At 41.8% G+C, this 12,898-nt stretch overlaps 1 protein-coding gene across 3 annotated transcripts in view; it reads left to right on the top strand.

Annotated features, from left to right (window-relative positions):
- WDFY3 (WD repeat and FYVE domain containing 3) overlaps positions 1–12,898 on the top strand; it is a 1,200,521-nt gene that overhangs the window by 269,761 nt on the left and 917,862 nt on the right. For all 3 annotated transcript variants that reach the window (XM_069236246.1, XM_069236255.1, XM_069236264.1), the window contains exon 4: positions 10,136–10,346. In XM_069236246.1, the coding sequence (XP_069092347.1) occupies positions 10,167–10,346 (180 nt within the window). In that variant the 5' untranslated portion in view covers positions 10,136–10,166. The remainder of the gene's footprint in view (positions 1–10,135; positions 10,347–12,898) is intronic.

Consider the following 12,898-nt stretch of genomic DNA (forward strand, 5'->3'; position numbering starts at 1 on the left):
GCGTAATTGCACCCCTATAGAAGAAAATGTTTTTGGGACAGATAGTTCCAGTTAATGTACCCTTGGTAGTGGAATAATCTACCCTCTTCCTTGAGGTTTATTGCAGACGTGAAGGTCTTTAAATACCAACTGACAATCTCTGTTTTCTCTGATGGATACTTTAGGCCAGCAGTTCTTAACCTGTGGTCTGCAGCAATCTTAAATGCCTACTAAGGCGGTCCGCAAATTAAATAGGCAGTATCTATTAATAAAAAAAGGCAAAATTTCAATTTTTCAGTGTTCTGTAAATGTTGAGGAAATTGGAGGCACAGAATTAAGAATATAATATCTGCTGTATTACAAATGCATTATATCCAGGGCCCCTGTCATACAATGGATGGAATATTTGTTGCGTTTATGTTCGAGTAACCTACCCACCGAACTCTAAGTTGGGCCTTAAGTTGTTATCATGAACTTGATTTGTTAGGGCAGCACAAGTACGGTAAACTGATTGTAATATGGGGGAACGTGGGGCTCAATTGAAGTCAAGGAATGCAGATAAAAAAGAGAGCATTCATTACATGGAATTAAAAAACAGTGGTATGTTAGAGGTTAGCATACAGGTTTGTCTTTTAGAAATAAAACTATGTTTTAAAAAGCTATCATCTATTCAGTAACACTGCAATTTTTACATATTTGTGAACCAAATATTTAATACATCAGATATTTGTTTGATGCATACTTGTTTCTGTATTTGTGTGTACTGTTTTGAGTTTCAAATTGTAGAAAATGCTTAGGTGGGCATTCCCTATCTTTCATTATGATTCAGTCGGTGTCGGCAGAATTCAAGCGTTTAAGAACCACTGCCTTAGACTGAAGCAGCTGCACTTTGGTAGAAATGTCGTATGTGCTATAGGTGGTCTGGAACTCATTGTGGTTGTTTAGACAATTAGTCATCATTATGGAACGTCTAAAAATAGAGCAAACGTACACTTTGCATGCGCTCGAGCTGCATCTTGCCTTTGGTTCACCAGGAGCAAAATATCCTTTTCAGTGGCAGCAGTTTAGGGGTGCACGCGCCGCAGCGGCCCAGGGCCTGTTTCCTAACCCAGGCCGGCCCTGCATGCCGCTGTGTGGGCTCTATTAAGGCAAAGCAGGCAGGCCGGCGCTGCCAAGTTTAAAGGGACAAACAGGATAACAAGTAGACAGACACATGCAGTTAGATAGAAATCTGTCGGTGACATTAAGCGTTAAGAACTTTCATGTTTGGAAATAAAATGGTTGGAAGAGTTTTTAACTGTTTAGAAACTGCATTCCGGGCAAAACCATCAGGACATTGCGACACAGCAAATATTTCTCTCGTGAGACAATCAATGGGGAATACTGCTGCCGCCATCACATCCTGCGTTCGTCTCTTGGCATTATTTCTTATTACACAGCACATCCCATGGTTTATAGCAACACATTCCCTAGCGTCATGGTGTTTTGGAAAATATTTTTGATCAAATACGCTTAACTGCCAGTAGCCCTGCTCATTATTTTCCTCGCGATTCAGTGTTGTTATTGGGGTAAATGTATACTATTTTGCGAAGTATATGTAACTAGAAGAAGGTGTCTGTCGGAACAATTAAACGCCAGTACTTGAGACTTCTGTACAAAGATATTTTGATGCAGTTGTGTTGGTTTGTTGTAAGTTATGTGCTATAATTTAGAGAACAGGAGTCCTAATTCACATGCTAATACATGTCTTTATGAATAAACCTTGAAATGTCCCACTCCCTAAAAGGAAAGGAAGGTGCAGTCCTCACTACTTATTTGTATACCAAAATTCCCATTGTAGATGTTTGGGGCCAGTTCACAAAGGTATTTCTGAAAGCTTGAAGTAGTACTCCTGTTAAAGTACTCCTGTAGTACAATTTCATGCACACACAATTGTTTTTGTGACTCAGTCCCTACATTTCATTTTTTAGGCTTGTTTTCTTGATATTGAAGCCTTTGTCATAAATTGTAACCATATTTTATAGATTACTATGTTGTCTGTGTCTCATTTGTACCAGTAACGGAAAATAATTGAAGAGATAAAGACCCCCTGACGTACATTATAAAGATATTTACAAATCACCGAGGCATTTCATAACCATAAAGAGGAACGAGGCTGAAGGCAGAGTTCCTTTATAAGGTTATGTAACTCCAAGGTGAATTGCAATATCCTTATGTACGCCAGGAGGTATTTTATCCCATATAATACATGGTCACACCATCACCTTTCCTACAAAACATTTAAAACCTTGGTGCATAGCTCCTTCATATGAAAGAGCGAGCATGTTTGCAAACATAAAGAATCAAAATGAAATATCCAGTGCAAAATTCTGAGTGGAAAAAATAAAAATATTCTCTCTGCTTGTCATTGTAAGCTATTAAAATAGAGCAGAAGAATGAAAAGCAACATTCCGTTTTTTTTTGTTTGTTGTTTTTTTCCTCATATTTTTTTATAAACTTCCATTCAAAAGAGAAACAAGGCCCACATTCCAGTATTTAACCTAGAGGGTGCCAAGTTTTTCATAGTTGGAAGTTGAGAACAATAGGAATGCCCCTTTCAAAAAGAGAGGGGTGTCCTGCTCATATGCCTTAATCTTCGGACCGTCTTTTACCTATATAACTCTTATCATAACTCAAATGCCATGATCCATCCAATTCAAGCAAGGCTTCCATAAATCCACAGCTCCTTTAATATGAGGGCAGCTAAGATCTAACTTACATATTTTTGTTACAGATAACAACCAATTTAGCCAGGACGGGGGTATTGAAGATAACCAATGTTTACAAATCTTCCTCCTGCCCAACAAGATAAGATAGAACAGTAGACTTCTCTTGTATCCTCTCAGACAACCTGTCTTAAGAGACCAACCAAATAATACTAGTTCGGGAGAGCAGTCAACTTGTACAGAAAATACTTTCTTTATAATTTCAAAAACCTCTCTCCAAAAACGTAATATCTTGGGACAAAACAAAAACATATAAAGATCAACAGCCTCCACAAGAGCACATTTCTTACAGGTCGGGCTTCCTTTAAAAGTAAATTTACCTATCTTCCTAGGGGTATAATACACCCTGTGTAGAACAAAAAGATGGTTTTTCCTCAGTGAAGCAGGCTTTACTACCTTATATAGCAGCTGCCATGAAGTTGGCCATAAAATATTAATCTCTTCCCTGCAAATCAAATCGGCCCATAGTGAGCTAGGAAAATCCTGCTCCTGCTCCAGAAAGGTTAAGAACAAACCATAGTAAACCGCCACTTCTTTCCTACTAACAGAACCATCAATCAGTACCCCCTCCAACTCGTTTGTATGGGTTCCCACTTCTTGCAAGGAGTGTGACCAACTTTGTAATTGAAGATACTTAAATCTGGATAAAGATCCACGTGTCATAAACAGAAATTCTTCCCAAGATTTTAATTTACCTTCATAAAATATCTGACCCCAATGCACTATACCCGCTTCTTTCAAAGGTCGAGAAAGGGAATCTTTAAGACAGTCTGGTGTACCTAGAGAGTCCTAAATGAGAGCATAAACACTATAATAAGACAGACCTGTGATTCTCCTTATCTGTACCCAAAGCCAAGCAGCGGCTTGTAACATTTTTTGTCAAATTTGTTTAAAGAATTTAGGGTGACCAAATTTATACATAACTTTCTGTCCATCTTCCCGTTCAGAAATTAACATAGCTCTCTCTAGCAAACTCAACCTGTTCTCTGACAATAGGCCCTTAGCATTTTTAATTGAAAAGCCCAAGCATATACCTGAATATCAGATAAAGCGATCCCTCCTTTATCATATTTTCTCCTAAGCTTTTTCCTGGCTATCCTAATCCCCTTGGAGGCCAAAATAAAACTATCTATCTTAGCTTGAAGTTTTTTTTATTCCTATCTTATCAAAAGATAACAGAATCATGTTGAAAAGAAAAGAGATCTTAGGGAGGATATACATTTTAACCACATTCGCTCTACCATATAGTGTTAATGGCATGTGTGACCTACTCAACAGTAATTTATTTATCTCTCGTGAAATATGTCTTAAATTCTCAACCGGAATATCCTCCAGCTTACTATAGACCTTAACCCCCAAATATTTGATCTCGTTTTTTTATTAAACAATGCCTATCACTTAAATTCCAAATCATAATTTCTGTTTTAGCCATATTTACTGCATAACCCGAAATTTGACCAAATTGTGATGTTAATAATTCAAGCCTTTCCAATGTAAGGGGCAGATTTTCGGTCTAAATCATAATATCATCCGCATATAGAGAAATCTTCTTCTTCCAACCATTAAAAGCAAAAGGTTTAATCAGATGGTCTCCCTTAATCATGAAAGCCAAAGGTTCAATATATAAGTTAAATAGTAATGGGGAAAGGGGGCAACCCTGTCTAGTTCCTCTTGTAATACAAAAAGATGAGTCGAAACACCATTTAACACTAATCTAGCTACAGGGGTACTATAGATGTTCTTCACAGCTCTACAGAAATTCTCCCCAAAATTAAGATGTTTTAAAATAGAATTTAAAAAGCCCCAATTCACTCTATCGAAGGCTTTTGTAGCATCCAACGTTATCACTGCCAACGGTAAGTTATACGTGGTTGCTAAATCCATTGCTCCAATCAACTCATCAACTCATGCATATATCTGCCCCTTAAAAAGCCCTTCTGATCATCATGAATCAGTCCACCTATCACTAAACTCAACCTGTTAGCCAAAATGTTAGCAAAAAGTTTATAGTCATTATTTAACAAAGAGATTGGCCTGTAAGATTCACATAATAAAGATCCTTCCCTGGTTTCAAAATATGAGTGATTATTGCTTCATCCCAAGATTTAGGCAAGGAGCGCTCACCTTTAAGTATACTGTTAAACACAATAACTGGAATCGGAGTTACTACTTCTTGTAAACATGCATAAAATTCAAGAGGCAAACCATCCGGTCCTGCAGACTTCCCCTTTTTTCCTTTAGAAATGACCTGAGCTATTTCTCCTACTCAAATTTCATCTTCCAGGGATATTTTATCCGTGTCTCCCAGTTTCTTCATCCGCAGATCTTCTAACCCATGGTATATGCTTGCCGGTGTGTTAGGTAAAACTTCAGTATAAAGAGCCTCAAATAAACTTACAAAAGTTTTCTGAATCTCTACAGTTTCCCTCAGTACCTCCCCCGAGGCAGAAAGTTTTATTTCTCTAATCTCATTTCTTACCAAATCTGACTTTGTCTTCCACGCCAGCAGTTTCCCTGCTGCCTCACCATATTCAAAATGTGCTAATCTGCTTGCCTTCCACCTTTACCCTACCCTTTACTCTGGCTTCAATTACAGCTAGTAGGGAGGCTCGCTTAGACGTCAAGTCAAGTAAAATAAACTCCTCATCTCTACCCATCCTCTGTAGTTCTAACAGTTCCTGTTCTAAGCAAGCTATATTATGTTTGAGATTCTGAATTTCCTACTTAAAATCCCTGTTCTTCCGGGCAGAAATGCTGATCAGAATCCACCTCATAAAGGCCTTATAAGAATCCCAAACTACAGAAAGAGGGGCCGAACTCCGATTTAACTCAAAGAAAGACTGAGTTTCCAACCTCAATTGGCTCAGCACTTTAGGGTCATTTAGAAGTGCTCTATCGAATGTCCATCTCCTAATACCACAGTCTGGGGCACACTTCCATGTTAACAGCACTGCTGCATGATCAGATAGATGTGTGGGAATATGCTCCATATCAAGAACAGCTTCTTTAAGTGATCTTTCTATTAAGAAGTAGTCTATCCTTGAGTGATTCAGGCGAAGAAGGTGGCGGATGCCAGAGAGTGCTTGCACATCTGCAAAGCGTATGTCAATAGTGAAATCCGAGCGAAGTCATAAAATTTGAACAATATGGTGTTGGGTGCCAGGCTAGCCCTAACACCTGCCACCACAGGTGTCGGAGGGCCACACACTGAAGAGTGGGTGGTGCAACACTCTGCCAAAACCCCGACGCGCACGGCACGGGTTTATTTGCTCCACAAATACTTTAGGCTTATCATGGCCATCATTTGCCTATACTATTTGATTTCTCCCAAGGACTCATGACTACCAGCAGCTTGATCTATGTACCTTTCGTGTTTACATATAATGTTTTATATACATCTGAAGCCTTGACAAAGTCTTGAAGATGAAACACGTGTTGGCTGTTTTGCTGTATGGACTTATTGTTACATTCGAAAATCCTATTGTAACTTTGACCATTTATCACCATCTGGCTGCTCTGGACACATGGTCATTTTGTACAACGCAGTCTTTTGATTGAGATTTCTACTTTCTACCTGCACTTATAATAAATATCTACACATCATCTTCCAAGAATGAACTTTCTATTTATTCTTGAACATTATCAGGATCAGGATTCATGCTACTGGTGTGCCCTGCCCACTCTTCTTTCAATATCCTTGAGTGATGTTTATACTTCTTGTTGTGAAAAGTAAAACTACGACTTCGACCATGGGCCTCTCTCCATAAATCAATTAAGGAAAGTTGTTTCATAATAACCTTAACATGTAGTTGTGATTTTGATGCCCCAAAGACCTACTCGCAGGAGATTTATCCAATAAATCGTTTAACACCACATTAAAGTCCCCAGACATTATAATAGGATATCGAGCATCTAACAACTCAAAGCATAACTCCTGTAGGGGACCTATATCATTTATATTGGGACCATAGTAACAAATCAAGGTGTAAATATTGTCATTAATTTTAATATCTGCTACAATCCATCTCCCATGGCGTCTACCTTCTGCCGCAAAACTTGAGCATTTAACTGCATCTTAATCAAAATCATAACTCCTCTCGTATGAAATGTATTACCTGAACAGATCATATATTTCACCCACCTCTGAGATTTAATAATTTCATGGGCCTCTATACTTGCTAAATGAGATTCCTGCAACATTATAATCTGAGCTGGAAATTCCCTTATATACTGAAAGATATAGTCCCTCCTGGGCTTAGCCCGGAGACCATTCACATTCCAGGAAAGACATTGTACCTTATTACTAGCCACATTCCATTTATTGCATTGATTCTCTGTGACCTGACTTGCCTTCCACCTCAGCTGCTTGCTCTGACAGCAGGCACTGTGACATCAGAACTCAACTTAATAACTTATATTAGCAGAGCTCTGACATCTTTTGTTTGATTAGCCACTTGCTGGTCACAAGTCGCAGATCATAAAGACATTATTGACTGCCCTTCATACAGGCATTTCAGAATCCCATGTATTATATTATCATATTGTTTCTAGAGGTTTGAGTTGCCTTTCCTCTTTCCCTGGTGCACCTTTCTCATGCACTGGCCTTTCACTTTTCATCAGGTCTTTTGCAGTATTAAAGGTTAATGTTTTAAATGAGGATGAGGACAGACAATGCAGACATGATGTAAATGTTCTAAGTAGCCTAGCATAAAAAGAATGCTGAATCACAAAGCAGTTCCGATATTTAATATCTTGGCAGCCTTTACGTATATTTTGCAAGTGCTGAGCTAATGTAAACTAGGGTTGCAAGTGGAAGAACGGCTTTGCAGTTGACCTCACAAGGAATTCTGAAGGAAAATATTTTGCGTTTAGCACTTTTATGGTGAGATCTTTTCTGTAGTTGCAGGGACCATTGGTGGTTACTGCATAACGCTGATTTCCCAGGGCTTCGCCTTCAGTTGCATTCCAGTAGGATAACCAAGTTGAACACTATGGCCCTCATTCTGACCTTGGCGGGCGGCGGAGGCCGACCGCCAAAGTCCCGCCGTCAGGTTACCGTTCCGCGGTCGAAAGACCGCGGCGGTAATTCTGACTTTCCCGCTGGGCTGGCGGGCGGTCGCCTTCAGACCGCCAGCCAGCCCAGCGGGAAAGAGGCTTCCACGATGAAGCCGGCTCGGAATCGAGCCGGCGGAGTGGAAGCTGTGCGACGGGTGCAGTTGCACCCGTCGCGTATTTCACTGTCTGCGCAGCAGACAGTGAAATACATTTAGGGGCCCTCTTACGGGGGCCCCTGCAATGCCCATGCCAGTGGCATGGGCACTGCAGGGGCCCCCAGGGGCCCCGCGACCCCCCCTACCGCCATCCGGATCTCGGCGGTCCGACCGCCGGGATCTGGATGGCGGTAGGGGGGGTCGGAATCCCCGCGGCGGTGCAGCAAGCTGCGCCGCCGCGGAGGATTCAATGGGGCCGCGGTACACTGGCGGGACCCCGCCAGTGGTGCCGGTCCGACCGCGGCTTTACCGCCGCGGTCGGAATCCCCATTGGAGCACCGCCGGCCTGTCGGCGGTGCTCCCGCGGTCCTCCGCCCTGGCGGTCAAAGACCGCCAGGGTCAGAATGACCACCTATGTACTCTTGCATAGCCGAAATTCTATCTTGCTTTCTGTGCCTCTTGGCCCAGTAATACGTTATCTGGCTCCAGCCCCAGAGCAACAGAAGCACAAACCACTGCAGGCATTGTTAAGCCCACAAATAAAGCACTATATCGAGTTCACCCTTGAGCAATCGGAAGACTGAACTGACGGAGGCCCTCGTAAACCACTTGTATTATATAAAGTGAATTATATTTTTGTTCATATAGCGCATTATACCTCTGATGAGGTGCTGAATTGCTTTGCAGAACTGTAGCATTCTACTCCCTGGGATCTTACAGACATTTGTCATGCATATGGAGTTACAGTTTGCCATGCTGTTTTTTGCACAGTTGCCGCACATTTTGTAAGTAGTTTTCTATATGATTTGTCGTGTAGTCTGTCATATAAAGGTGTATCACAAACTGTTAAGCACAACTGGCAATATTCAAGCTCCCATAGGAACACTTGCTGTGCACTACTGCAAAAACTGCAGTGCCAAATAAAACCAAACTTGGTTTTAATTTGATCCAATGTATCCTCTATGTCTTCTTTGATAAATATCTTTTCTGTAGCAAAAAAACAAAGCAAAAAAAAAAAAAAATGTATGCCTGTCTGGATGGGCTGTTGCGTTTATGACTACCTTCTAAAACTGAAGTTTCATTCAGAATCTGATTGGGCGAGACATTTTATACCCGTCAGTCACTTTGTGGCTTGTGAAATGACTATTCATATGGGAGAAAGGTAGGCTTCCCCGTATTCTTAGAGGTTGGGGTGCAAAATGGTTTTATTCACATAAAAAAGTAGGCACGAGTTTCATGCTGGGGTCTGTGTGGCACACGAGTCCGTGAGTCATGACTTGGCTGTCACAACAACAGAGGTTCATGAACCAGATCGTGGTATTCCTAAAACGAGGTGCAATTGTTTTTAAAGAATTTTCTGAGTGGCTAAAAAATGCATATACTGCAGGGAGTACCCGGACACAAGACAGGACTCTTGCTCTTACCCTGTCCAGTACCTGCAGGGCTTGACCACATGCCATGCCTAGAATCTACATTGGCCAGTAGAACTGAGTACACGGTTATACCACAGACCATGCTCATCATGTACTGAGTACAGGAGTACTAACCATATGCCAAATGCCATGCTTTCTGCCCTGGACATAACCATACTCCATTCTAGGAAGGGCGCAAGGCATGGCCGAAGATAGCTTGATGAGATTAGAACCTAACAGACTTAATAAAAAAATCACAGTTCCTGAAATACTGTATTTGAATATATATATTAATAGTTACAACCGCAAACTTGAAAGACACTACAGATCTTGTTATCTGTAGTCATTTAACCATAATGCTTCCTTCATTCCGAGGCTGGCTTCACAAATGACATCACAAACTACGTCATCAGTGGAACTAAAAACATTTTCTGTAGCATCATCAGTGACCTCACTGTCAGAAACAGTTGCACTCTGTTGTCTGTGTATTATCTCTGAGGACACATGGATGTTAACAGTGGTACCACAGCTTTGTGCCTCTATTTTACGTATATAACAATATGTATTGCTTTAATGTGTAAGTGCACTTGCTTTTCATGTCTTTCAGCTCTGTACAATGATGTCTAAATATTTATAGTAGTACTTGCGCCTTTCAGCTGCTTGCAAAGCTATCTGGTAGTTTTCTCTTTATTATGCAGTTATGCTTCTCCAAATCTGTTTATATCAATTCCGTCCAGTTGAGTGACACTGCTGTATTTTTCTCTTACAGTTTTGGTAGTGAAGTCAAGAAATCTGCAAAAATGAATATGGTCAAAAGGATAATGGGCCGGCCACGGCAGGAGGACTGCAGTCCCCAGGATAACGCCCTGGGGTTGATGCACCTGCGCCGGCTCTTTGCTGAGCTTAGTAACCCACCTCGACCCATGACCCAAAAAGAACAGGAAGAAAAACTATATATGATGCTACCAGTATTCAACCGGGTAAGTAGTTTATAGAATGAACATTTGGCTGCATTGAGAGTCAAAATGTATGCAAATCAGTGTAACTGACACCTAGTAAGCATTTCTGTGATTAAATTAAAACTCCTGCAAAATATAAAGGCATCATATTAAGCACCACTTTCTCTTGGCAAAATGCATCACACACACATACTGAAGTGTCTATCAGCAGGCTGGGTGGTAAACTTATCGGCCTCAAAAGTAGGCTGGAAAATGCTATTCCTTACATGCCATTACATGTTGTGTGGTGTTACCTTTGGCCATCTGTTTCTACATTTCCCATATCGTGGTAGAAATAAATGCTTAGAACTGCAAGCATATTTATAATGCAATAAAAAAAGAACTTCAATTTCTCATTGTAGGTCTTATGAGACCTATAGATGCTTGGATTCTGAGCTGTGATAAATTGTTAATGGTGTAGGATTGTCTTGTCTGTGTAGCTAAATGTGGAATGCCCAAATCATGTATCTGATAGAGACCTTTAGTTGCAGATTCCTTATCTTAGAATTTCACCTACGCGTCAATCTGGATCAGAAGATTTTTCTTCAGCTGTAACCCGCGCGCCGCTAGGTGGCATCTGTCGGCTCCATGCTCAGCGTTGTGCAGCAGTTCTGCTTTGCTTCAAACCGAGAGGGAACGAAGTGAAAGGAATGCAAAGAATGCAGCACTCTGTCTGAGTAATGAATTTATTAAGGCACTTCCCAGATTACACGAAGATAATAATGTGAACAAATAATGTAAATGCAGCAAAACACAAACAACTCTTTAAATAATCGCAGCAGTGGAATAATTATAATCCAAGAAAATATAATACATCAACAATGAATATAATATATGTGTGTGTGTGTGTGTGTATATATATATATTTATATATACAAACACACACACACAACGACTACGTATAAAGCTAAATATAAGAATTACAAATGCATCACATGGGGCTTGAATCCAACATCATCCAACATCAAGTTGTGGAACCTGTGACACCTGAGACAAAAGAGAACAACCCCCAAAAGGGATTTACACTGAGCAATGCATCCACCCTCAGAGATGAGGTCCTTCTCTCCCAGTGTCAAGCTTTCCCACCTTATTTACTTTAAAAAACTTAAGAGGACGGTTCAATAAACTCCTCTCCCTTTGAGTAAGTTATGAAATTCAAACGCTGGCTGTACCAGGGCTGTGTTGAAAAAAAACAATAGAGACTGGCCAGATCTCAGAGTGTATTTCCAAGACCGAGCTGTACCCTGCTGTACCATAAACATCCTCCTCCTGGTACATCCTTATCTGCATTACAACCCCTCCCCCTAACCCGCCCATGTTATGTTCCCTTCCCTGGTGAGAAAAAGCAAAAACACGTTAACAAGCTGTGTGCGGAAAAATACCTGCACCACCAATGTGACGGCGTTTGAAGCTAAGCAAGGCACAAAATAGAGTCAGTGGTCAAGATGGAGCCGGTGGTTAAATACAGATAGCATAACAGCGCCCGAGATATGATGTCCCAGGACCTATATAGGTGCCACCCCAGCATTCTGACATCTGTTCTTTTCTTTCTGCACCAGCCAGCGCAAATCCAAAGAAGAGGTACCCCTCAGTCACTTTTTGACAGGTCTTTCTTTGATGTTTTGGCGAAGATTTTTGAGTGTCTACACTCCTGCTGTATTGAGGATGTTGTCACGCAAAACCGGGTTCGCATTACTCCTGATCAAGAGGAAGGTCCTGAGAATGGTCGCTGAGCCCCCATTCTTCATCGTCCCACTCAAAGTCCTCAGGACGGTTGGGTAAGTCGAGCGGTTGGGTAAGTTGAGGCAGAAAAAGAAGTTGAAGAACAAGCTTTCTTTAACTTCACCCCATCCGTCTGCTGACGTGAAAAGGAAAAAGGAGTATTTTTGTTCCAGGCCTCTGTCCTCTGAGCCTGCGTCTGGGTTGGCTCTGCGCCTCCTCTAGTTTCGAGGAGCCAGAGCAATCCCTACCCTACTCAGTGAGTTCTGTGAGACCATGTGCCTCATATTTGGGCAGTCTGACTCAGCTGGAGCGCCTTCGGGCCCGCAGGGTTGGCAGGGGCCTCCTCGGGTTCCGGGCAGGCAGCTTCGGCCTTGGCTCCTAGGGGGCACCTATGGATCCGTTCCTGGATCTGAACCAGCATCAGTAGTACCAACTTCACCTTCCTCGATGACAGTTCTGATGTTGACGCTCCTGGCACCACCATCCTCATTGCTGACTCTGACATGGAGCTGTACGGGTGTCGCTGATTCCGACTTTGACAGGGACCTTGCTCACTAGGCTGGATCCTGGCCCTTATTCTCTTACTAGGGTATGGTGAGAAATGGGAGGGGTCGCAGGACCCTTTGGAATACTAGCTAGGAGATCCCATGGACTGGTGGATGGACATGGGTGAGGCCACTGTTCTGGACACTTCCTCTGGCATGCTTTCTTCCCCTACTGTGGCTACGGAGGAGGGAGCGTCCTACTCCATGGTGGTTCAGAGAGAGTCCGAGGTCCTGGGTCTCAAGCTGCCTTTGGTGGCAGTCAGGACT

Source organism: Pleurodeles waltl, chromosome 1_2 (genome assembly GCF_031143425.1).
Source record: "Pleurodeles waltl isolate 20211129_DDA chromosome 1_2, aPleWal1.hap1.20221129, whole genome shotgun sequence".
NCBI lineage: Eukaryota > Metazoa > Chordata > Amphibia > Caudata > Salamandridae > Pleurodeles > Pleurodeles waltl.